Here is a 27,582-nt window from a genome sequence, read left to right as displayed (position 1 = left end):
ATAATATGAACTAAGTGAAACCAATGGATGTCTGCTACAGAAACCCTGGCTTTGGCTTCCCTTTGTTGTCAAGCAACTTGGAAGCCAAGTTACAGATGTCAACCAGCGCCATGGCAGAGGAAATGAGCGCAGTGCGTACATTCAGAGAGGTCAATTCACTTCGATTCTGTTTGGCCTCAATGTTAGTGATGTCCAGCTCAATGGAGAAGAGTATCGTGTGCATTTTTGTCAGGTTGCTTTCCATTCCTGTCAAGATACTTTCCACTAGCTTTTACATTAATTGTTGTTCTTGGTCATTGAGGAACTGGTGCAGGTCAGCAATCTGCTGTGCAACATGGCAGATCACATTACACCCCATTTTCTTAAGGAAAGAGGATCAATATACACATGAACTTTAGATTCTCTTAGTGTTTCTGGCACAGACACCTCTCCTCCTCAGTCACCTCCTGCGGACCGGTCAGCCTACAGTTCTTGTCTGCCACATTCCTCAACACATGGTTGGCCTGCAGGGTCAGCTCTACAGCATCCTCACCACACTGGGGGGCAACAGACAGACCCTCCCTGCACCTTCCTGTAGGACACAATACAGAAGCAGCAGAAATTACAATCGCAGTCCACTAGGACAGCATCAACAAATAACCTGAAGCAAAGGGGACAGATGAGGACTTCTCCATAACTCCCATTCTCTGCACTGCAAGCCATGAAACAATCAATCCAGAGACTGGACAGTTACTAATATTAATCCAACAGCTCTTCTGCTTTAAACAAACTGTGCACTTACAGCAGAGGAATGAATCAGGTTCATTCCTTCCACCTAAATGTGTTTTACTGGCTACCTTGCCATCTAATTGAGTTTAATTCACTTCCCAAATGCTGTAAAGTTGGGTTGCCTGGTAAAATGGATCTAGGAACTCGGCTCCAAAGATGATTGGCAGATATAGCAACTTCCCCATTAACCCTGTCAGTACCTGTGACTGGAACCCTTTTGAAGGTGCCCATTGTCCCAATCTCTCCAGAACAGAAGCAACACATTCTACAAGTGCCCTCCCTGAGATACAATTGGACCTGACAAACTAAAATGATATTGTGATGTTAAATGAGGATTTGATTCGCACAATGACACCGCCTGTATCCAGAAGAGTTATTGGTTATGGAGTATCTTGGATTGGGGAATGAAGTTGCTGACATTGGTATCAACAAGCTGGATCTCTGGCAGTTCCAAAATGGTGAGGTTTCTGTGTTCCCAGTTAACAGCCTGCAGGACTGTAATAACAGGGTGATAATCTCTGTAGAGGATGTTTAAATCCTCTCCTCAGCTGTAGGTGCATCTCAATCTGAAATGTGATGCCCTGATACCTATTACATGTTATGTATTGAATTTGCACCAAATGAATATGCCTCCTGTAGGATTTCATACTGATGTGACCCCGAATGATTGTGTCCTATATATGCATGGCCTTTACTTGAGCTATCCAATTCATCCCACTCCACTGCTCTTTCTCTGTCGCTCTGTATTTTTTCCCGTCGATCATTTATCCAATTCTCTTTTGAATGTTGCTACCGAACCTGTTTCCACTGCTCTTTTTGGGCAGTGCATTCCCAATCATAACAACTCACTGTAAAAAATATTTCCTCATATTACCGCTTTCTTTTACCAATCACCTTCAATCTGTGTCCTCTGGTTACCACAGCTTTTGCCAATAGAAATAGTTTCTCCTCTGTGCTGTGGTGACTCTGTGACTGGAGCAGAGCTTGGTCATGTGACCCTGTAGCCCCATGAGTGGAGAGACTCGGGCTGCTTTGTGATTGGCTCCTGGCTCCTTTGTGATGTCAGTTGGAGGCGGGTTTCCGGCCTTGGTTCCAAATCAGTGGAGTTACTGAGGGAGAGGCTGGAGTCGGAAGCTGACACTGTGAGTGACTTTTGACCATATCAATAGGGAAATGGAAAGAAAAGAACAATTTCACATTAAAGGAAGTAATTCAAACAAATGTCAATTAAATGTAATCATAGTCATGCACATAGTCTCAATGTATTGAAGATACAGATTCTAGAATTAATATTCATCACTTTAATATTGAAAGATTCTTGGAGTGAACAGTATCTCAGGAAGCTGGAGAGAGAAGTTGAGTCATCACCACACTAACTGGGACTGGAGAAAGGTCTTTGGGTTCACAGAGCAGATCTGGTGGCTCCAAGTCCCTCAGTATTGAGGATGGGATGAAACAGCAGCTTCAATGATTGTAAAGGTGAGGAACTTTACTGAGATTCCCATCAGTTCAGGATTTTGCCGAGGTGACAGTCTAACCATGAGGCTCGGACTTTGATGCAACAAGTTGACTGTATCTTAACCCGTGTGTAAAATGAATCTATACGTCACCTGGGAGGACTTGACACTGACATGTAGAGGGATTTTTAATCTGTCTGTTTACCATGCTGTACCTGAGCTGGTGTGTCTTGTTGGTTAGTATCAGAGAGTTTGTCCATTGTGTTTAACACAGGCTGTTACTGAGTCGGCTGTGCTTTGTGAACCAATTTAGAGAGAGTTTTACACTGTATCTAACTGGGGCTGTACCCGCCCTGGGAGTGTTTGCTGTGACAGTGTAGAGGGAGATTTACTCTCTCTAACTCGTTCACATCCCAGTGTAAGATGATTCCTGGACAGTCAGCTCCCGAGGGACCTCCTCACTCGGCATGTTCATCTGTGGCCGTCTGTTGTTCTTTTTCCCTCCAAAACCCTCTCTCCTGCTGTTTAAGGTCCCCTGATTCTAACAGCTCTCTACCTCTCCACCTCGCTTTCCTCCTTTACGACACTCCTTAAAATCGACTTCTTTGACCAGGCTTTTGGTCATCTGACCTAATATCTCCTTTTGTGGCTCGATATCATGCTTTGTTTTAAAATGCTCCTGTGAAGCACGTTGGGACATTTTATAAAGTCGAAGGTGCTGTACAGATATAAGTTGTTGTTGTATCCAGCACTGACCTGAATTGAGACACATTCTGCACACTCACAGAGATCGGCACAAGACCACGAAACATTCCATTCACAGGAGCTGCCCCTGGGATGGTGCAGCACTCACTCTACAGGTCCATTAGAAACCTCGAGAGATGAGCCCTTGTCCGCTCCCATTCTACTTTATCCTTTTCTACTGGTTACAGTTGGAATATTGTATGTGTGTGACATCCAGTCTGAGAAATTTCCCACTTTGATCTCTTCAGTCCTTCAGCTCATCATTGAAGACCAAGACTGTCCTTCAGATGCCCTGCATTTCCTGACATTGCATTTCCAGGACTGTCCAAGGGACAAGAAAGTGACGTCAAAGAGGTAGGACATGTGCAGTCACACTCAACAACATCCATCCTGCCCACACCTGTTGCTGTGTTGTGGCAGATGGAGAAATGCTGGAATTCCCCTGCGGAGGGAGATAACGGCAGCTCTGCTGTAAAAGACAGTCAGTCACTCGACCCAAGAGATGGTGAAGGAAAGACTCAGAAAATGTAAAGCTTTGAGGAACTGGATTCTGAACAAAGTAAAGATCCTCAGATCATGGTGTGTTCATACCAGATATATGTGTTTGAAATGTTTGTTTGCAATTATTCCAGATTGGCTGCAGATCAAGAGGAGTAACAGTCAATACCAGGTTAACACATATGAGGCCTGTTACAAAGGGATTAGAAACCAAACCAGTCACAGATAAATAACATTGAAGTATTGATCATTGGGAAGATTGGAATTGGATGAAATTTGAGCCAGCAGGAAGGAAGGAGGAAAAGAAGGAAGGTGCTAATCTGGAATAACCATGACACTGAAGCACTAATGTGCTGGGCCATGGACTTAGCAGGAGGATCAACATTTCCCACTTACATTTCCTTTCCCACTGCTGCTTCTGGAGTGGGTTTGGCCCCATTCGATGGGCTGACAGTGAATCTCACTCTTAGTTTCCAACATTCAATTTATTTCAGTTCAGTTTATTGTGATGTTTCCTCTCCAGAAGCTGATGGTACAGAGCTGACCAATGTACAGACACTGGCCAACACTGGATCAGAGGGGAAATTTATACAGATCATTTTCTCCTCTTTTACATCACCCATAACTCTTTGGAGATACAAGTGGTAACTTCTGACTCCCTTAGTCACCATTCCTGTTAATGCTGGGTCAGATTGGGGACACAAGGCCCAGTCCCTCTGAAGTACTGAGATGACATCTCCATTTCCATGGAAAGCATCATCTGACTGATGGAGATTCCAGTCTCTGGCACTTCATGAGTGGGAGGAGGATTCCCTCTAATGGCACTAACACTGCCCTTGGGTCTGTTTCATTCATCAGCAGAACATCCCTTTACCAGCTCCTGTATCAAAAAACCAGCTTGACCTTACTGGTCTTCCTTTGATTCCTTTTCTTAGACTGCAGGGAATCCTGAAAACTATTTTTTTTCTAATTGTGATTCCAGGTGCACGGCCCAGACTCAGGAGAAGCAGAATTTGATTGAAAGTGATGAACCATGAACCATCTTCATGAACCAATCTCTGGGGCCGAGGAATAGAATGACCATGGGTAATTTTGGGAGATTGGTTCATGGAGAAATTTACAAGAGTATCTTTGGTTCTGGAGGAAATGTCCATCTGAGAGGTAGTGATATTAGTCCCACTGCATGAGGGGGAATTTGTTGACAATCTTTGGTTGGACACTGTGTCCTCTTCACTAAGGAGTTGGCCGAGTCTGGTAATGTCCCAATCACGGTGAATCTTTCAGAGAGATCCCAATTGTGTCAGATTAAGGAGTGTGTAAACACTGATAGTGCCAGTTGTGTATCTGTTTGAGGTAAAAATGAGAGATATGAAGGAGACAAAAAGTTTGTAGAAAAATGAGGGAAATGAGATGAGGAAAAGTTTAAAAGCAGGAACTAATAAATGGAAATAGTGAAGTGAGATGTGAGGATGTGAGAAATAAAGAAACAAGAATACTGTGATGGAGACAAAAAGTACAAAGAAAAGTGTCAGAAATAAGAAGAGACAAAGGTTAATTAAAAAAATGAGAAAATGAAGAGTTCAAAGGGAAGTAGAATGAATGAGGGAAAAGAGAAATGAGGGAGAAGATTAAAACAAGATTGAAATGTGAAATATGGAAAAGAATTGAGAAAAGAAAAGTCGAAACAGGTAAATCTGTTCAGAGTAAACGTCGATAGAAAATGAGAGCAACAAAAAGGAGTAAAATGGGAAATAAGCAAAAGTAAAATTAAATTATAATTAAGAAAAACAACTGAAGAAATTATACGGAGAGGAAGGATTGGATTTGAGGAGATGAAATGTGGTAAGTACAAGATGAGATGAGGAATTAAGTTTCAAATTGAGAATGATGTTTATTAAATAGAAAAATAAAAAAAAGGGAAATGATGCTGGAAAAGATAAGAAATAATCAACGAAAAAGGTATGAGGGGGAGAAGGAAAGAAACCAGTCCAAAGATCAGTAGAATGAAGATGAAAAGAAGAAAGGAAAGGCAGAAAGAATAAATCAATGAAGAGAAAAATGAGAGAGAGAATGGGAGAAACATTAACTACAGTGCCCCAAAAAGTGCAAATGACAAAGAAGCTCAAAGTTTGTCAGTATTACAGAATCCACTGGTACAGCAAAGTGAGTCAGGGTCTTTGATTAAGATGAATCAATCAATTTCACATCCTAACTATTAAGTGAAGTTGGTCGTCAAAGTCAAAGTTCAGGTTGACACAGTCTGAGATGTTGGGAGAGCAGAGTCAAGCTAATGGAAATGGAAGAAGATACCCAGACAGAAAGAGAAAGAAAACAGATAGGTTAATTGAAAGTATGTAGGAAGGAAGAAGAAATAAGTTGCTCTTTTCATTCCTTCTTCTCAATGATGATGTTTTTGTTGAAGACATACTGGTGTTAATGAAAAACATTTTTTTAATACCCTGGAAGAAATATTGGTTATTTATGTTTTCTTTCTGATATCAGTAACAACAAGCATGCAACCCAACCTGTTAAATTTCAGAGTTTTGTTATTGTATTCTGGGAAATTATACAGAAGTCCCATTTTAAATTTAATGTGAAAAACAAATTAAGCTCGGGCTCTTCTCGGTTTCGTCCATCGTTATTGTGTCTTTTCATCCGGCCGGTGCTCACCTGCTGCCACTTGGACCGAGCAAAATATTTAATGTGTTCAGACAGTGGGTCAACCTGAAGCAGGATTTCACTGCTGGTCACAGAGCAACATGGAGGTGGATGCTGAGGGGCTCCTGTGAAACAAGTTAGGGTGAGGTGTCAGCAGAGACCAGGGAATTAGCTCAAATGGTAGAGCACTTTCTTTTCCTGTGAGAGGTAGTGGGATTGATACCTGCATTCATGTACCACCCTGGGAGTGTTTGCTGTGACAGTGTAGAGGGAAAGTTACTCTTTATCTAACTCATTCACATACCACTCTAAGAGATAGGACATGTGCAGTTACACTCAGCAACATCCATCCTGCCCACACCTGTTGCTGTGTTGTGGTAGATGGAGAAATGCTGGAATTTCCCTGCGGAGGGAGATAACAGCAGCTCTGCTCTAAAAGACAGTCAGTCACTCGACCCAAGAGATGGTGAAGGAAAGACTCAGAAAATGTAAAGATTTGAAGAACTGGATTCTGAACAAAATAAGGATCCTCAGATCATGGTGTGTTCATACCAGATACATGTGTTTGAAATGTTTGTTCACAATTACTCCAGATTGGCTGCAGATCAAGAGGAGTAATAGTCATAGAGTTGTACAGCACAGAAACAAGCCCTTCGGCCCATCGTGTCTGTGCCAGCCATCAAGCACCTAACTATTCCACTCCCATTTTTCAGGACTGAGAAGAGGAAAAGGAAAGGCAGAAATAATAATTCATCAATGAAGAGAAAAATAAGAGAGAGAATGGGAGAAACGTTCAGTACAAAACGAGATGGATAGAAAGTAGTGAAGAACGGGGATAGAAAATGAGAGGTGGAAACTAAAAAAAAATTGCAAAACCGGAGAAAGAATAGGAAAAGGTTAAAGCAAAATTAATTTATAATTTTTAAAAAAGCACAATATATTAAGAAAAAAACAAGTTTTTTTTTATTTCTTCATTCTTGGGATCTGGATTTCACTGGAAAAGCCAGCATTTATTACCCATCCCGAATTACCCTGGACAAGGTGGTGGTGAGCTGCTGTCTTGAACTGCTGCAATCCGTGTGGGAAAGATATTCTCCCAATGCTGCTGGTAGGGAATGTGTTCCAGGATTTTGACTGTGATGATGCAGGAACGGTGATATATTTCCAATTCAGAATGGCAGGTGAGTTGGTGGGGAACTTGGAGGTGGTGCTGTTCCCATGTACCTGCAGCCCTTGTCTTTTTGCGTGATAGAGGACAAGGGCTTGAAAGGTGCTGCCAAACAAGCATAGGTGAGTTGCTGCAGTGTGTCTGGTGGATTGTACACACTGAAGCCACAGTGGTGGTGGATGGAATGCTGATCAGGTGGATTGCATTGGTGTTGAGCTTTTTGAGTGTTGCTGTCGCCATCCAGGCAAGTGGAGATTATTCCATCACTATCCTGACTTGATCAGGAGGTATTTTACTTCTGGAAGAATACCCAGTCTCTGACCTGTTCTTGTCGCCACAGTATTTATGTGTCTAGTCCAGTTCAGTTTCTTGTCAATGATGACCCTTGGAATTTTAATGGTGGGGGATTCAGTGACGGTAATGACATTGAATGACCAGGGGAGGTGTTTAGACTCGCTCTTGCTTGGCATGATGATTGCCTGGCATTTGTCTGGTTCGAATGTGACTCTCCACTTATCAGCTCAAGCCCAAATGTTGTCCAGGTCTTGCTGCATGTGGGCATGGACTGTTTTATTATCTGAGAAGTTTGAATGGAACTGAACACAGTGCAATCCTCAGTGAATTCCATAAAAAAATAACAAATTTTCTTTCGCAACAAATTATTAGTATCTGCTGTGTTCATCGCTGGGGAAAAAAGAGGTTAATACTTGAACAGCCAAACTGTTGAACCCCTATCTTTGGAAGGACCTTCTGTTTTCATCAGACCTTGGAAGACTGCAAGCGAACTTTGACTGTGTTGTAATGGAAGAACATTTGTCAGGAAGGTAATTTGCAAAGACTTTTTTTTTCTTATTTTTTCAGTCAGCTAATTTAAAATTGAGTAATTTACGAATGCAGGAGAGAGATTTTTAAATAAGAAGTTGTAAGGTCTTTAGATATTGGTTTATCTCAGTAGTGTTTATGATTTTAGTTTTGATAAATAAATAGTTAATTTGTTGATATCAAAAGAAACCTGGTTTAGTTCACTTCATTCGGGGGTTACTAGGTTGTTCAGTTTGGCTGGGTTTTTTTTTCAACTTGGAACGCTTCAAGAGAATATGATGCAAACTGTGGAATGGTGGGACTAAATTGACAGTGCATTGCTCCCACCACAATCAGAATCATATATTTTGATTGGGGGCTTTGTCCTGAGCAGTTGTAACACCGTATACAATGGGTCATCCATTTCTTGCAGTGACACACTAACAATGCAATGCAGCTATGGCAAGTCAGCATGGAAACCACAAACGTTCTACCCAGTAGACACGAGCAGGCCAGCAGTGGCAGGATTACCACTACTACTATTCTTTGTAAATTTCACAATCTCGATCCTTGTGCATACTAATTTTGATATCTGATTTTTTTTCCCATTCTGGCATAAAAGACTTATCTTTGGAAAGAAGGGGGATGTTGTATGATTGCCTATAAGAGTGATATCCCTTTAAGATCTTAGTGTGTTAATGAGCTAAGTGGCAGGACATAGTCATGTGACTACATGATAGTCTCATTCTGTTGCTTGAACACATAGAGGAAAGTTCTGTAAATAGTTAGCTCTGTGCTGTTTAATAAGTGAGCTGTTAATAAACCAGTTGGAGATCTTCAACAACTGGGACTCCACGCATCTAATTTATGTTGCATCAGATAACATAAAAAGAATGCATTAAAGATAGTACTGAGTGAGTACAAAATTGTCACAGGATCAGTACTGAGAGAGTGCTGCACCGTTAAAGGTATTACGACCGAGATGGGAGGAGTGCACTGTTAATTCAGTCCCATTTCTCACAGGTCACAGCATATTAATAAAACTTACCCAGACCTGAAACAGCCGATTAGATGCTTTATTTGTCATAGTCATGGAGATACAGCACTGAAACAGGCCCTTCAACCCACCGAGTATGTGCCGACCAATGACCACCCATTTTATACGAATGCTACATTAATCCCATGTTCCCTACCACATCCCCACCATTCTCCTACCACCTACCTACACTAGGAGCAATTTACAATGGCCAATTTACCTATCAACCTGCAAGTCTTTGGCTGTGGGAGGAAACTGGAGCACCTGGTAGAAACCCACACAATCACCGAGAGAACTTGCAAATTCCACACAGGCACTACCCAGAATCGAACCCAGGTCGTTGGAGCTGTGAGGCTGCAGTGCTAACCACTGCGGCACTGTGCCAGAATAAAGCACACCAACCAGGTTTCTTTAATAAACAACAAAATAATCTTTATTATAAAACTAGGTCTTAACCAATAATGAAGTAAATATATTCTTTGGGCCTCCTTATCTCGAGAGACAATGAATACGCGCCTGGAGGTGGTCAGTGGTTTGTGAAGCAGCGCCTGGAGTGGCTATAAAGGCCAATTCTGGAGTGACAGGCTCTTCCACAGGTGCTGCAGAGAAATTTGTTTGTTGGGGCTGTTGCACAGTTGGCTCTCCCCTTGCGCCTCTCTTTTTTCCTGCCAACTACTAAGTCTCTTCGACTCGCCACAATTTAGCCCTGTCTTTATATGCTTTAAATATATATGCCTTAAATATATATGCAAATCAAAATAATAAATCCCTGTATTTATATGTCCTAGCCTTCATGAACACGCACAATACATCCAAAAACCAATTACCTAAGAAAAAGGGATTCTTCTTTACAGCTGTTTCAAAGGAACAAAAAAAACATAGTCTGCAATGATCTGGAAGGAAGTTCTTTCGTTTGGTGAGGTGTCCCAAAACCGAACAGTTTGATGCCACTTGGAAGTCTTTCTAGGTGAGGTTGATGAACAGTCTACGTTGGGTAGACATTCAAAGAAATTCAACTGTAGAAGGCTTCACATAGCTCTTCCATCAGAGGGTAGCAACAGGTGTCAGTTCTCGATGCAAAATTCTTTTTAAAATGCAAGGTTTCTGCAAATTCAGGGTTTCTTCAAAAATGCAGGAGGCAACAGTATCACTTCATGCAAATGTTTGCTTTTAAAGTTCAACATGAAACTGAAATTTTCCAGAAACAAGTCACCTGGCCAACATAAATCACTCTGTTGTCACTTGCTTGTAAACATCTGTCCCTTTAGGTCAGAAAACAACCTCCCTGTAAACAGGTGTTTTCCAGTTACTGTTTACATTCCACTCTCAGGTCAAACTCAGTCCCAATCCTTTCTCCTTCTTTAAAAAAAAATGCCAAATTCAGCCATTTCCAGATGATTCAATGAAACTGATATCATTTTCAGTTTTTTTAAATATAGAACCTCAAGTTGTGATATAAATAATGGAAATCCTGTGCCGAAGGAGTGCTGCACTGTCAGAAGAGCCATACTGTGGGAGTGCTGCACTGTCACAGGGCAAGTGCTGAGGGAGCACTGCACTGTTGGAAGGTCACAGAATTGTTACAGTGCAGAAGGAGGACATTTGGCCCATCGTGTCTGCACTGGCTCTCTGAAAGAGCAATTCCCTCACTTCCATTCTCCTACCTTCTACCCGTACCAAGGTTCCCCATGGTCGGTTGATGGAGAAAGTGAAGTCGCATGGGGTCCAGGGTGTACTAGCTAGATGGATAAAGAACTGGCTGGGCAACAGGAGACAAAGAGTAGCAGTGGAAGGGAGTTTCTCAAAATGGAGACGTGTGACCAGTGGTGTTCCACAAGGATCTGTGCAGGGACCACTGTTGTTTGTGATATACATAAATGATTTGGAGGAAAGTATAGGTGGTCTGATTAGCAAGTTTGCAGACGACACTAAGATTGGTGGAGTAGCAGATAGTGAAGGGGACTGTCAGAGAATACAGCAGAATATAGATAGATTGGAGAGTTGGGCAGAGAAATGGCAGATGGAGTTCAATCCAGGCAAATGCGAGGTGATGCATTTTGGAAGATCCAATTCAAGAGTGAACTATACAATAAATGGAAAAGTCCTGGGGAAAATTGATGTACAGAGAGATTTGGGTGTTCAGGTCCATTGTTCCCTGAAGGTGGCAATGCAGGTCAATCGAGTGGTCAAGAAGGCAAACGGCATGCTTTCCTTCATCGGACGGGGTATTGAGTACAAGAGTTGGCAGGTCATGTTACAGTTGTATAGGACTTTGGTTCAGCCACATTTGGAATACTGTGTGCAGTTCTGGTCGCCACATTACCAAAAGGGTGTAGATGCTTTGGCGAGGGTGCAGAGGAGGTTCACCAGGATGTTGCCTGGTATGGAGGGCGCTAGCTATGAAGAGAGGTTGAGTAGATTAGGATTATTTTCATTAGAAAGACGGAGGTTGAGGGGGTCCTGATTGAGGTGTACAAAATCATGAGAGGTATAGACAGGGTGGATAGCAAGAAGCTTTTTCCCAGAGTGGGGAATTCAATTACTAGGGGTCACGAGTTCAAAGTGAGAGGGGAAAAGTTCAGGGGGGATATGCGTGGAAAGTTTTTTACGCAGAGGGTGGTGGGTGCCTGGAACGCGTTGCCAGCGGAGGTGGTAGACGCGGGCACGATAGCGTCTTTTAAGATGTATCTAGACAGATACATGAATGGGCAGGAAGCAAAGAGATACAGACCCTTAGAAAATAGGCGACAGGTTTAGATAGAGGATCTGGATCGGCGCAGGCTTGGGGGGCCGAAGGGCCTGTTCCTGTGCTGTAATTTTCTTTGTTCTCTTTGTAACCATGCACATTCTTCCTTTTCATATAACTGCCTAATTCCCTTTGTATGCTGCAATTGAACCTGCCACCACCACGTTCTCAGGCAGCGCATTTCAGACCTTAACCACTCGCTGCTTGAAAATGATTTTCCTCATGTCACTTTTGCTTCTCTTAACAAAAACTTTAAATCTGCGCCCTCTCATTCTCGGTCCTTTCACAAGTGGGAATAGTTTCTCTCTATCTACTCTGTCCAGACCCTTCATGATTTTGAATACCTCTATCAAATCATCTCTCAGCCTTCCCTTCTCCAAGAAAAACAGGTCTAACTTCTCCAATCTATCTTCATAACTGAAATTCCTGATCCCTGGAACCATTCCAGTGAATGTTTTCTGTACTCTGTCCAATGCCCTCACATGTCTCCTGAGGTGCAGCGCTCAGAGCTGGATGCAGTACTCCAGCTGAGGCCGAACTAGTGTTTTACACAAGTTCAATATAACTTCCTTACTCTTGTACTCTGTGCCCTGATTCACAAAGCCCAGGATACTGCATGCTTTATTAACCGCGCTCTCAACCTGTCCTGCCACCTTTAATGACCTAGTGCCTCTTCTCCTGCACCTGCTTTAGAATTGTACCCTTTATTCTAGATTGTCTTTCCATGTTCTTCCTGCCAAAATGAATCACTTCACATTTCTCTGCATTGAACTTCAACTGCCACCTATCTGACAATTCCATCAACTTTTCTATGTCCTTTTGAAGTTCTACATTAGCCTCCTCACAGTTCACAATGCTTCCAAGTTTTGTATCATCTGCAAACTTTGAAACTGTGCCCTGTACACTGAGGTCTAGGTCATTAATATATATCAGGAAAAGCAAGGGTCCCAACACTGATCCATGGGAACTCCACTGCAGACCTACCTCCAGCCCAAAAACATCCATTAACCACTACTCTTTGTTTCCTGTTGTATTCATGTTGCTACTGTCCCTTTTATTCCATGAGCTACAGGTTTGCTCACAAGATTATTGTGCGGCATTGGATCAAATGCCTTTTCAAAGTCCATGTACATCACATCAATAGCATTGCCCTCATCAACCCACTCTGTTACCTCCTCTAAAAACTCCAACAAGTTTGATAAACATGATTTTCCCTAAAGAAGTTCATGCTGGCTTTCCTCAATTAACTCGCATTTGTCCATGTGACTATTAATTTTGTCCAGAATTATTTTCTCTAGAAGTTTTCTCACCATCAAAGTTAAGCTGACTTGCTTGTAGTTGCTGAGCTTATCTTTACACCCTTGTTTTGAATAAGGATGTAATGTTTGCAATTCTCCAGTCCTCTGGCACCATCCCCGAGTCTAAGGAAGACTGAAAAATTATGGCCAGTGCCTCTGCGATTTCCACCCTCACTTCCCTCAGTAGCCTTGGATGCATCTCATCTGGTCCTGGTGCCTTACCCACTTTAAGTACAGACAGCCTATCTAATACTTCCTCTATATCAATTTTAAACCCCTCTAGTGTCCTCTTTCAACATTGCCTGGGCTGCATCTTCTTCTTTGATAAAGACAGATGCAAAGTTGTCATTTAAAACCTCAGTTATGCCCTCTGCCTCCATGTGTAAATCCCCTTTCTGGTCCCTAATCGTCCCACTCCTCCATTTGCCACACTTTTACTTTTTATATACCTATAGAAAACTTTGGGGTTTCCTTTAATGCTAGCTGCCAGTCTCTTTTCATGCTCTCCTTTTGCTTTTCTTATTTGTTTTTTCACTCCCCCTCTGGACCTTCTATATCCAGCCTGGTTCTCAACAGCATCTGTCATAAGCACACTTTTTCTTCTTTTTCTTAATTGCTACCTCTTTTGTCATCCAGGGAGCTCTGGATTTGTTTGTCCTACTTTTCCCCTTTTGAGGGAACATATCTTGTCTTTGCCCAATCTAACTCTGCTTTGAAGGTAGCGCATTGTTCTTCAATCGGTTTTCCTGCCAGATTTTGACTCCAGTTTATTCGCCCCAGTTCCATTCTTACCCTATTGAAGTTGGCCTTCCCCAAGTTAATTATTCTTACCCTGGATTGCTCTTTGTATTTTTCCATAGTCAGCCTAAACCGTATGATACAATGATCACTATCACCTAAATGCTCTCCTACTTTGAACCTGTGCCCTGTACACCGAAGTCTAGGTCATTAATATATATCAGGATACTTGATCCACTTGGCCCACCTCATTCCCAAGAACCAGGTGTAGCAACAGACTGTTCCAGAAAATTTTCCTAAACACACTATGGGAACTCTTGGCGCTCTCTGCCTTTTACACTACTATTCTCCCAGTCTATATTTGGATAATTAAAGTCACCCATTATAACTACCCTATAATTTTTGCACCTCTTTGTAATTTACATGCGAATTTGTTCCTCCACAACTTTCCCACCAGCTGGTGGCCTATGGACAACACTGAGCAATGCAACCACAACTTTTTTTGTTCCTTAACTCTAGCCAAATTGATTCTATCCTCGACCCTTCTGGGACATCCTTATTCTCCAGCAATGCTCTCCTGAATCAATACCACCAACCCTCTGTTTTTTTTTCCCTTTCCGAGCTTTCCTGAACACCTTGTATCCAGGAATATTTAATATCCAGTCCTGCCCATCTTTGGCCAGGTCTCTATTATAGCCACATCATATTTCCACATGGCAATCTGTGCCTCTACCTCACCAGTCTTATTAACCACACTGTGCATTCACATAGATGCACATTAACCCTGATTCAGACTTTATTACATTCTCCCTTAATCAGACCCCACCTAATAATGTACTGTTCCTTACTCTCATGCTATCTATCTCCCCCAATATTCTGTGCTCCTTGGTATTCCTCTCTCATACTTGCTCATGACTAGTTACCAGTTTTGCTTCCCTCTAATCTGAGCTTCTTCTCAGGTTCCCATCCCCCTGACAATTTAGTTTAAACCCTCACCAACAGCACGAGCCAATCTCCCTGCGAGGATCTTCATCCCAGTCCTGCTAAGATGCAGCCCATCCATCTTTTACAGGTCCCACGTTCCCCAGAACTGGTCCCAATGTCTCATAAATCTGATGCCCTCCCTCCTACACCAGTTCTCCAGCCACGTATTCAATGGCTCAATTCTCCTATCCCTATGCTCACTTGCCTGTGGGACTGGGGGTAATGCTGAAATTATCGCTTTTGAGGGCCTGCTTTTTAATCACCTTCCTAGCTCCCTAAAATCTGTTTTCAGGGACTCATCCCCCTTCTGACCTATGTCATTGATACCAATGTGGACCATGACCTCTGGCTGTTCACCCTCCCATAGAAGAATGTCCTGCAGCCGCTGCTTGACATCCTTGACCCTGGCACCAGGGAGGCAACAAACCATCTTGGAGTCATGTTTACTGCCACAGAAACACCTGTCTGTTCCCCTAACTAACGAATCCCTTATAAGTACTGCTCTTCCACTCTTCTTCCTTCCCTCCTGTGCAGCTGAGCCGCCTGTTGTGCCGCAAACTTGGCTCTGACTGCACTCCTCTGAGGAACTATTACCCTCACCAAGATCCAAAATGGAAAACCGATGAGTGAGTAAGATCATATCAGGGGACTCCTGAACTACCTGCCTGGCTCTCTTAGATTGCCAAGCGGTCACAGATTCCCTATCTGCCTGCATGTTTCTAACCTGCGGTGCTAATACCTCCCAAAAAGTCAGTACTGAGGGAGCGCTGCACTGCCAGAGGGTCAGTACTGAGGGAGAGCTGCACTGTTGAGGGTCAGTACTGAGGTAATGCTGCACTGTTGGAGAGACAGTACTGAGGGAATGCTGCACTGTCAGAGGATCAGTGCTGAGGAAATGAAGCACTGTCGAGGATCAGTACTGAGGAAACACTGCACTGTCGAGGGTCAGTACTGAGCGAACGCTGTACTGTCGAGGGTTAGTACTGAGCAAACGCTGCACTGTCGAGGGTCAGTACTGAGGAAGTGCTGCACTGTCGGAGGGTCAGTACTGAGGAAGTGCTGCACTGTCGGAGGGTCAGTACTGAGGGAGTGCTGCACTGTCGGAGGGTCAGTACTGAGGAAGTGCTGCACTGTCGGAGGGGCAGTACTGAGGGAGTGCTGCGCTATTGGAGATGCTGTTTCTTTCATAAGATGTTATTCCATGGTCCTGTTTATCCTCTGTCGGAGGTAAAAGATTCCACGGCTCCACCTTCCAGCTGAGAGACTCTCTATCACTTTAAAACTCTCATCTGTTCCCTAATTTCCTGTTCCCTCAGCTTCAATCAAAAGACAGAATAGCCTCGAGGGCTGAATTCCCTCCTGTTCCTCCGTTAGAGGCGCGAGAAGCTGAAAGGCCTCCTCCTTTTGCTGTGTAACAGGCCCGAGGGGATTGAATGGCCTTCTTCTGTTACTGTGTTTACTCTGATTGGTCAGACATGGTGTGGGGCAGTGAATCACTCTCTCTGGTTAACCCTGTCCTTGTCCTGTGTCTCCTCCCCACTCTCCCCTCCCCAGGAACAGCTGAACACTCTTGCCAGTGAGATGGTGAAGGACTCTCCAGAGTTTCACTGCCTGCAGTCCCAGTTCTCTGTGCTTTACAATGAGAGCCTGTAGCTCAAGGCCCAGATGGGCGATGGCCACAATCTGCTCTTCACCACCTGAACCACAGTCGAGTGAAGGACATCACTGAAACAACATGAGATCTAGAGATGGGACTGATGGTGTTTGAAAGAACAACCTCATTGCTGGGAGAATACAGCTTCAAATTTTCATTAGTTAATTAATGTGATCAGAATTGTCCAGTCTTTGAAGTTTTCCAATTCAATCTCAGAAATAAATATATTCAATCACAACATGGACTGAACTCGATGTCGTAATCTGTTTGTTCAATTTGAAAAAAACAGTTTGAACAATGTTGCAACCTCAATATCCCCGGGGCGAACCCACAGGGTATAAATTACAAGCTCTGGAAATGTGTCACCTCAGAGTTTAATGCAGAGAGATTGCCTGCAGCACGAAGAGACACATCACTTCACAGAAAATAATGGAAACATTTCATCGTATCTTGAAAATATATTACCCAATTCTTGCCGTCATTGGGGTTTCTAGTAAGTGACTTTAACTATTGAAGTTGTGTAAATCTGTGTGTGAGCTGGTCTCTGGTTTTTCTCTGTGACTGATCATGTTAAATGCTGATCTAGTGGTCACCGTTATACAGACACCCGATCAGTGTTATCATTTCCTTATGTCAAATATCCTGAATTATCTCTGCAGCTTTATTCCATTACCTCGGTCAGGTCTGTTTGTAACTGACAGGCTGTCTGACTTATCAAGTTATTATGTTTCGTGGAATATTGTGTAATGCTGAATTAGACCTCAGTGAAGGCAACTCTCTGAATGAAGGTATTAGTGGGAGCATCAGTCAGTGTAAAATCAAGATGAGTGTGGGTCACTAACCGGAGTGGAATACCTGATCCCAGTGACCATGTATTACTGGGAGTATCTGTAACTGTGGGATTGTACTGAGTACAATTGTACAACCCGGTTCTATTTTGAAATCATTGTTTCAGGTATCTGATCTCTCCATTCCATGAACCTGCCTCTGTGTTTTAACAATGTAATCGATTGCAGAGTCGTTTTTGCTGTTGTTTGGTAATAAGTGTATAAAGTGAAATGTATTGATATTGCTCTGTCTCCTATTGAACTGTTCCAACAGAAACAGATGTTAACTACTTACTGACAGTTAAACAGCAGGACAGCACTGTTACAGCATTCTAATCCTCTGTATAATGATGTTTCTTACTCTGAGTATAGTCCCTGTAAACACAAGTTTTTTTTAGTGATAATTAATCCCCTTCCCCCAACATGGCCCTGAGAATCTGTAGGTCTTGAGTGGTGAATTTTATTATCTGTCTCTTACACAGGATGAATATTGGGCTTTGTTTATTGAATCATCCACTTCTGTAACTGATTATGGTTTGATGAATCAGTTCTTATCTATGATTCAGAGTCTCGACACATATAACCTGAACCAATCTCTGCCCTTATCTCAGTGAGGTGTGTCTCTGTGAGGAGAGACACCAGTAACTGAGTAACAAAGATGTCACAATAAAGAGATCAGACCGAGGGCAGTAAATAATAACATTAGTAAACTGTTAATGATGAAATAAACAGTACACCTCTCTCAGTTCTGGTATCATTCTGGTTAAAACAATTGCACCTTCTCCAGTGCATCAATATCCTTTTTGTAATATGGAGACCAGAACTGCACACAATAGGCTAAGTGTTGTATAACCAAGGTTCTATATCAGTTTAGTATCAGCTCTTTGCTTTTTCAATTCTATTCCTCTGGAAATGAACTCCAGTGCTTTGTTTGTATTTTTATGACCCTGTTAACCTGTGTTGTTACATTAAATGATTTGTGAATCTGCCCCCGAACCCCTTTTCCCCTCGACCCCATTCAGATACTTATTTTCCAAGGTATAATTGGGAATAATAATGTCTTCAGCTATTTTGTTGCAATCTTCCTCTGTATTAACTGTATTCTCAATTTTGATTTGTCGACAAATCTTGAAATTGTGCTGCAGTTTCCCGAGTCCAAATTGTTTATGTAAATGGTGAACGACAATGTTCCCAGTGCTGATCCTTGTGGAACACCACTTCCCACCTTCCACCAATCTGAGGAAATACCGTTAGCCCCTACTCCCTGTTTTCTGTTTCTGTAGCCAGCTCGCTGTCCATTCTGCTGCTTGTCCCCTAACTCCACTTGCTCTGAGGTTAGTCATGAGTCTGCTGTGTGGTCCCTTATCAAAGACCTTTAGAAAATCAATGTAGATGACATCATCTATATTAGTCTTATCCACTCTTTTTTGATATTATTCAAAGAATTCAATAGGGTTGGTCAAGTATGACCTTCCTTTTGGAATATGTGCTGACCAGCCTTTATGATAATATTTGTTTCTGGATGTTTTTGTGTTGCATCTTTGAATAAGGATTCCATTATCTTTTCTGTCACTGGTCTGCAGATTTTTGCACTGCTTCTCTGTTCTGATGATTATTAATGAACAGATAATCGTGCATCTGCTATCTCTACCTTTCTTTTTTAGTCTGTGTGGATACAGTCCATCTGAACCAGAGAGTTTGCTCTTGTCTCTGATTATTTAATCAAATATCTCCCCACTTTCTGCCTTAAATGTCTTGAAGTTTTCATTGAATTTATTCATTATTATTTGCAAGTTTAGTTCGTCCCCTCAGAGATCTCACTCCCTTCTTCAGGCTCTGAATCCTCATCCACTGGGTCATTGTGGTCACGACTGTCCCACAACACCCCAGACTTCCTTCCTTCTGAGCTCGGAGCTGTCCTGCAGAATTCCATTTACATTTCTGTCCATGTCAGTCTGACCCTCTCTGCTCCAAAGTGCAGTAAACCCGAGCTCTCCTTAAACTCACAGTGGATGGGATCTTGTCTGGCAGACACCATGAGGTCGTTTCCCGGCCAGTTTCCCTCCACCATCTCCAGCTGGGACATTCCGAGGATCCTATTTGGAATTGATTCATTTTGATTCATTTTGTTTCATTCACTCGCCATTCCAGCTGGAACTCCTCTCTTCCTCACCAGATCTAGTCTGGGAATGAAAACCCTCGCAGGTTCCTGATCCTGATCCTTGTACAGGGATCCTGTTGTAAAGTATAGGTGTGTGGATCTCGGGTGTAAACATTGGGATATTCCACACTCAAATGTTGTCACTATGGGAGCTGTATGGGTCCTACTTCTGAAGAAGCGTCACTGACCCGAAACGTTAACTCTGCTTCTCTTTCCACAGATGCTGCCAGACCTGCTGAGTGGTTCCAGCATTTCCTGTTTTTACTTTGGGTCCTAGCTATGTGCCTTTGTGTAGGATATATGGACCATTCTTTGTTCCAATCCTACTCAGCTCCCCTCCTTCACATATTTTTCCGATACTTTGATGACTATGCTGATGTCATTTCCTTCTTTTGCCTTGAACTGGAAAATTACATCAACTTTGCTTCTAATTTCCACCCCTCCCTCGTCTTCACATGGTCCGTCTCTGACACTTCCCTTCCCTTCCTCGACTTCTCTACCTCCATTTCAGGGGATTGGCTGTCCACCAATATCTACTATAATCCCACCGACTCCCACAGCTACCTTGATTATACTTCCTCCCACCCGGCTTCCTGGAAGGACTCTGTTTCATTCTCCCAGTTTCTCCACCTCCGTTCTATCTGTTCTGACAATGCTACCTTCCACACCAGTGCTTCTGAAATGTCTTCATTATTCCTCAGCCGAGGATTCCCCGCCACTGTGGTTAACAGGACCCTCGACCGTGTCCATCCCATTTCCCATGTTACTGCCTTCACCCCTTCCCTCCCTGACAGAACCACGATAAGGTTCCCTTTGTCCTCACTTTCCACCTCACCAGCCTCCACATTCAACACATCATCCTCCAAAATTTCTATCACATCCAGCTAAGTCCAACACCAAACATATATTCTGCTCCCCTCCCTTCCCCCCATGCCTTGTGACACCCTGATCCACTCCTCAATCACCCCCAACATCAACTCCTCTTCCCCAGGCACCTTCCCGTGCAAACACAGGAGATGTAACATCTGCCCGTTTACCTCCTCCCTTCCCATTGTCCAAGGCCCAAAACACTCCTTCCAGGTGAAACAGTGATTTCCTTGGACTTCTTACAATTTATTAACAGTATTCACTGCTCACGATGGAATGTCCTGGACATTGGGAGAGGAGCAAACACAGATTGAGTGATTGCTCTGCTGAACTCCTCCGTTCAGTCTGCAAATGTGACCCTGAGCTTCTAGTCACTTGTCATTTTAATTCGACACCCCACTCCCAGTCTGACCTCTCTATCCTCAATATCCGACACTCTTCACTGAAGTTCAATGAGGAATAGTACTGTAATTTTCAATTAGGCATTATATTGCCTGTCAGACACAACCCTGAGATTAAAACCTTCAGAATGTAATTACTGCTGCCACTTTCTGGGATGGCCTTTGCTGGTAATGAAGGATGGCTACATCAGAGTCACTGGGAGTGGAGGGGGTGTGGCTGGTGCTTGGGGTGGGGATACACAGCTGGCAGGCTGGTCCACACCCCTGGGGTCGACCCACCATTCTCCATCACTTTTCCAGGCTACTGGAGCCTTTTCCTCTTTTGCCAGATTTTCCATGCTCCCCTCCCCCTCTGTTGTTCTGCTGTAACCATTTACACCTCCTCTGGACCCATCCTGTTTCTTTAATTGTCCCATTCACCTTGCACCATCATCCCTTTTATCATTGAATCACTCCTGCCCTCCACCCGATCACAGACCTTCCCTTTTGTTCTTTCCTCCCCCTATACCCCACTTTTCACTGACTATATGATTGCTTTAAAACTATTAATCTCTAATACCTTCCCATTCTGATGAAAGCCTATCAGCCTGAAACATTAACTCTGTTTCTCTCTCCACAGATGCTGCCTGACCTGCTGAGTGTTTTCAACATTCTCCTATTTTTATCAGATTTACAGCAGTTTCAGTATTTTGTTTTTACTCCAATGTTTATTCCTGGATATTAACAGGGGTGAGTGACAGAGGTGGGGAGCGGAGTTTCAGAGTTTTAACTCCACAGACTGGCTCTTTTATCCTTGACATGTTCCCCGCACTGAAGTCAACTTGATTGACAGGCTTGTCTTCCAGTCGGGCAGGGTGGACTCTGGAGCAGGCCTCAGGACCAGGGCGGTCCAAATGCTGACCCTGGTGTTGTGGGGAGATGCAATATACTAGGGGGTGTCCAATCACCATCTCCAAAGGGGGAGCGAGTGGTGACATCGCCGATCACTGGTCTGTCGATCCCAAACCCGGGGAGGGGTCTCCTATCCTGCAACCTGGTCTGAGTCAGGGGAGGAGGAGCAGGATGGGAGGGTTGGGGAAGGGTGGATGTCTGATCCCCAACTCTGGGCAGTGGTCTCCTATCCTGGAGATTGGTCCCGGTCCCGTTAGGGAGAGTGGGCGGGTGGCGTGTCTGACACAAGACACAATGGGGTAACCCTGATTTTTCGAGTCTTCTGAACCTGGGTTTGTGGTCTGATCTTGGAAAATGAGGCCCAAGCCTGTAGTGTGGTGGGGGGGGGGGGGGTCCCTTCCCAGGTGGAGTATCTAATCCCGGAGTTAGGGATACAATCCCAGGGGCAGTGAGGTCCAATCTGTGGGGGGGTTGGGGTCCCATTGGTGGGGGTGCAGTCCAATCCTGGGGAATGGTGGTGTCTTTATGCAAGGAAGGTGGGGTGCAGTCCCAGGGTGGGAAGGATGATCCTGAGGGAGCAGTTCGATCCTGGAGGGGAGGACTGTTCCAGTCGCCAGTCCCGGGTGTCCTTGTTTGTGGTGTGGGGTATAACGGGGAAACCCGGTCAGACAGAGTTAAACCTGTAAAACAGATTAAATCAGAGACTTACAGCCTCATTCAAATCTTTAAATTACCAACCCGCCTCCTGGGATCGGTTGTCTGTCCGTCCCCTTTCCCGACTCCAGTAAACCCAGAAGTGGGCAGGTCGGAGGTCAATTGGGGTCGGGTTTGAGACACTTAAATTTTGACCCGCCCCCATCTCCCCTGTTTTTGGTGTTAAAATCCTGCCCTTACTGTCTGGGTCAGACACGGAGAATGTTTGATCAGTAATTTCGAGTCTCTTTTCCCTTCTCTCTCTTACAGTTAATTTACTGGCGATTGTGATCCTGTCCCGGGGAAAGTGCGGCCTCTCCACCTGCACCACTCGCTACCTGGTGGCCATGGCAACGGCAGATCTATTGGTCATTATCACTGGGGTCATACTGTGGCGGATCAGATATCATTATTTCCCAGGATCTTTTCTAAATATCACCCCTGTGTGTCGTGTTAACCTTGTCCTGCTCCGTGCAGCCATAGACTGTTCTGTCTGGTTCACCGTCACTTTCACCTTTGATCGATTTGTGGCCATTTGTTGGCAGAAGTTGAAAACAAAATATTGCACCAAGAAAACTGCGGCTGTGGTTCTAGCAACAACCTGCATTCTGCTCTGTTCAAAAAACATCTCCCTCTACTTTATATATGAACCTCGAGAGATAATCGACAATGTACCGTGGTTCTGTGTTACAAAGCCAAGCTATTTTACTGAGCCCGGATGGGTGGGATTTGAATCATTTGATAAGGTTTTAACTCCATTGATCCCATTTGCTTTAATTCTGTTGCTCAACGCTCTGACAGTCAGACACATTTTAGTGACCAGTCGAGTCCATAAGGGACTGAGGGGTCAGAGCAAGGGAGAGAATTGCAGTGACCCAGAGATGGAGAGCAGAAGGAAGTCTGTGATTTTACTCTTCACCATATCCGGCAGCTTCATACTTCTGTGGTTTATCTACATTTTAGATTACTTTAAAATGACATATAACTTCGATGATGATTCTAATTATATATTTAGACAGGTTGGATTTATACTGTCGATATTAAGTTGCTGCACAAACACATTTATTTATGTGGTGACTCAGTCCAAGTTCAGAGAGCAGGTCAAGAGTGCGGTGAAATATCCAGTTACATCAATTGTTCAATTAATGAATAAACAAAACAACTGAGAGCAGCCCAGAGGCGGGTCCCAGTGTTTCCAGTCCATGAATGGAATATTTATCCACAGACTTCCATCAACTGAATGACAGCAGGAATCACTGGGAATGTGAAAATACCCCCAGCGATGGGAGTGGGGTGCTGGAAGAGACTAACACTTCCCCCTGAAGGACAGGAGGGGAAACAGCAGCCACAGTGTCTCCTCCATCTCCACTGGTTCGATTCTCAGCTCCTCACATCTGCTCAGAAAACAAAAATGTTTTCACAAAAGCCAAAATGCAGGAGCTGCTGGAAATCTTATTGTATGAATAGATTTCCTTTCTGGAGACACATTGTCGAGTCCCTCACCCTTCCATTCCCCCCACCTGGTCACTGTCGTCTCTCTTTCTCCCCCTCTCTCTGAGTCAGATGATGTTGTGTGTGGAGGGTTTGTGTCAGGACAAGCCCAGCTGAGGGAATAGGATAGGGAGTCAGGACCCGGGTGAGGGAGTGGGGTCGGGCTCGGTACAGGAGCCGGTAGTCAGAGGACCTCAGCTTCCCGGTGCCCAGATGGCAGAGCCGACTCCCTTCCTGGCTCCCATGTTAGCTGATATTGTTAACAGTTCCCTCTCTTCAGATTCTGTCCCTTTCTCTTTAAAATCTCCAAATATCACCCTTTGAAAAAAAAGAACTTGTGACCTGCTCTGTCCTTGCAAACTAACACCCCATCTCCAAACTCTCTTTCCTCGCCAAAGTCCTTGAATGTGTTGTCACCTCCTAAATCCATGGCCATTTTTCCCAGAATACCATGTTTGAATCCTCCAATCAGGTTTCTGCCCCTGTCACCGTACTGAAACAGCTCTTATCAAAGTCACAAATGACATCCTATGTGACTGTGACGAAGGTAAACTCTCCCTCCTAATCCTTCTCCACCTGTCTGCAGCCTTTGACATGGTTAACCACACCATCCTCCTCCAACACCTCTGCACTGTTGTCCAGCTGGGTGGGACTACTCTCACCTGGTTCCATGCTTATCTATCTAATCATAGTCAGAGAATCACTTGCAATGGCTTCTCTTCCTGCTCCCACACCGTTACCTCTGGTGTTCCCCAAGGATCTATCCTTGGCCCCTCCTATTTCTCATCTACATGCTGCCCCTCAGCCACATCATCTGAAAACACACTGTTAATTTTCACATGTACACTGACAACATCCAGCTCTACCTCACCACCACCTCTCTCAACTCCTCCACTGTTGATAAATTATTAAACTGCTTATCTGACATCCAGCACTGGGAGGGCAGAAACTTCCTCCATTTAAGTATCGGGAAGGCAGAAGCCATTCTCTTCGGTGCTGCGACAAACTCTGTTCTCGAGCCACTGACTCCATCCACCTCCCTGGCAACTGTCTGAGGCTCAACCAGACTATTCACAACCTGAGATGAGCTTCCGAGCTCATATTCACTCCATCACTAAGATCGCCTATTTCAACCTCTGTAACATCTCCTGACTCCACCCGTGCCTCAGCTCATCTGTTGCTGAAACCCTCATCCATTGCTTTGTTACCTCTGGACTCGACTATTCAAATGCATTCCTGGCTGGTCTCCCACATTCTACCCTCCTTAAACTTGAGGTCATCCAAAACTCTGCTGCCCATGTCTTAATTCACACCAAACCCCATTCACCCATCACCCACTGTGCTCGCTGCATTACATTGGCTGCCAGTTCTGCAATGCCTCGATTTAAAAATTCTCATCCTTGCTTTTAAATCCCTCCATTACCTCAACCCTCCCTCTTTCTATAACCTCCTCCAGCCCCTACACCCCTCCCTATCTCTGTAACCTCCTTAATCCCAGTGTTGACCCACTGAACCTCTCCAAATACTTCTACACCATCTCCAACCTGGAAATCCAGGAGCAGTGATTGCTCCTCTCTGTCTCTCTTTCCCTTTGTCTCCCTCACTGTCTCTCTTTTTGTCTCTGTCTCTCTTTCTGTCTTTTGCTCACTTTCCCTTTCAGTCTCACTGTTATTCTCAGTCTCTCATTTCTCACCTCCCTCTACCCTCCCAACCTCTCAACAACCCTCTCTCACTCTCCCCTCTCTTAGTTACACTCTCTGTCAGTTGCTTTTTGTGATGCTCCTCCTCCGCGGTAGATCTCGAGTGAACAGACGAACACCACATGCTCATTGATCATTGTGTGTATGATACACTCAACAGCTCGTGGCTCCCTCTGTTCCTGTGTCTCCCTCCATTCCCGTGTCTCCCTCCTTCCCGGAGCCAACCTCCGACCCCGTGACTCCCACTGTCCCCCTGTCTCCCTCCATCCCCGTGCCAACCTCCCTCTTCATGTCAACCTCCTTCCCCATGTCTCCCTCTGTGCCCCTGTCTCCCTCTGTCCCTGTCTCTGCCTCTCTCCCTACATCTCTCTCCGTCTTTCCAACTGTCTTTGTATCTTGCTCACTGACTCTGTCTCTGTCTCTCTGATAATGGTCGTACAGGCATTAACAAACTGTTCACTAACAGCTCCTGATAAAGGGGAATCCTCATCCAGCTCCTCCGCCAGTGCCTGAGGTATGAATGGTGTTGTTCAATAGTGTGAGCAGATCCTTCCCTGGCCTTCTAACTGGGCTATTGCAGCTGGTGTTAACTGTACAATCTGGTGGGTGTAATCTGAGTGCAGTGTCTGTCTCTCCCTGTGTAGTCACTAAAGACCAGCTCATACAATTCAACACTGAGCTTTGAGACTGGCCCTCTGGAGATGGCTGCTCCTTAACTGTCGGAGGCTGGAGATATCCTGGGGGAGGGGGTGGGGATTGAGGATAAAGACCCCTGGAAACGTCTCACACTGGACGTGGACTCCTGTCAGCTGCTCAGTTTCCTTAAGGGAGTCGAAAATGCCAAAGTTTTTCCTGAAATTGGTCACAATATCTCTTCTATTTTATTTTTTTTTCATTCAGGGATGTGGCCGTCACTGGCTAGGCCAGCATTTATTGCCCATCCCTAATTGGCCTTGAGAAGGTGGTGGTGAGCTGCCTTCTTGAACCGCTACAGTCCATTTGGGGTATGTACACCCACAGTGCTGTTAGGAAGGGAGTTCCAGGATTTTGACCTAGCGCCAGTGAAGGAACGGCGATATAGTTCCAAGTCAGGATGGTGTGTGACTTGGAGGGGAACTTGCAGGTGGTAGTGTTCCCATGAATTTGCTGTCCTTGTCCTTCTGATTGGTCGAGGTCGTGGGTTTGGAAGGTGCTGTCTAAGGAGCCTTGGTGCATTGCTGCAGTGCATCTTGTAGATGGTACACACTGCTGCCACTGTGCGTTGGTGGTGGAGGGAGTGAATGTTTGTAGATGGGGTGCCAATCAAGCGGGCTGCTTTGTCCTGGATGGTGTTGAGCTTCTTGAGTGTTGTTGGAGCTGCACCCATCCAGGCAAGTGGAGAGTATTCCATCACACTCCTGACTTGTGCCTTGTAGATGGTGGACAGTAACAGATATATTCACCAACACAAACCACTATTTATACAAAAACTACATCACACCTTGTGGGATTGCAAGAAAATAACTTCATCTTCATACAAAACAATCAATAAACGGACTCGCACTGCGATCACTGCTCAGGATTATTCCCACATGGCACTGATGCAGTCTCCCTGGATAGACTAGGATAGGAGCGGGATTTCATAAGGATGGGGGCGGGTGGGGGTAAGTGATTACACAAAACCCCAGTGACCAGGATTACACAGCAACGTTCACTGAAGCCCAGGCTGTGGGACACTCGAAGATGCTCCTCACATTCCCTCAGGTCATGGTGCACCGACAGAGAGGCCTGGTCCCCACTCATCAATCCCTCAGAGGGAGGGAGACAGAGAAGGAGGGGAGGGAGGGCAGAAGGGAGGGAAGGGATGAGGGAAGAGGTGAGAGGAGGGAGGGAATGAGTGTTGCACTATCTGAGGTGCTGTCTCTCAGATGAGATGTTAAACCAAGGCCCCGTCTGCCCTCTCAAGTGGGTGTAAAAGATCCCACGGTCACTATTTGAAGAAGAGCAGGGGAGTTCTCCCCG

The 27,582-nt window shown here is 44.5% G+C and overlaps 1 protein-coding gene across 1 annotated transcript; it reads left to right on the top strand.

The window, feature by feature from the left end:
• The first annotated feature begins 16,891 nt into the window (after positions 1-16,891).
• LOC137346008 (probable G-protein coupled receptor 139) lies at positions 16,892-27,354 on the top strand. Its single transcript, XM_068009309.1, has 2 exons — positions 16,892-17,043; positions 22,661-27,354. Exons 1-2 carry the CDS (start codon positions 16,980-16,982, stop codon positions 23,554-23,556), a joined length of 960 nt encoding a protein of 319 aa, XP_067865410.1. The 5' UTR covers positions 16,892-16,979; the 3' UTR covers positions 23,557-27,354.
• The last annotated feature ends 228 nt before the right edge of the window (positions 27,355-27,582 follow it).

This window comes from Heterodontus francisci, chromosome 29, assembly GCF_036365525.1.
Source record: "Heterodontus francisci isolate sHetFra1 chromosome 29, sHetFra1.hap1, whole genome shotgun sequence".
Taxonomy (NCBI): domain Eukaryota; kingdom Metazoa; phylum Chordata; class Chondrichthyes; order Heterodontiformes; family Heterodontidae; genus Heterodontus; species Heterodontus francisci.
Note: the sequence above shows the minus strand (reverse complement) of the source record. Positions and strands in the feature narration are given on the sequence as shown.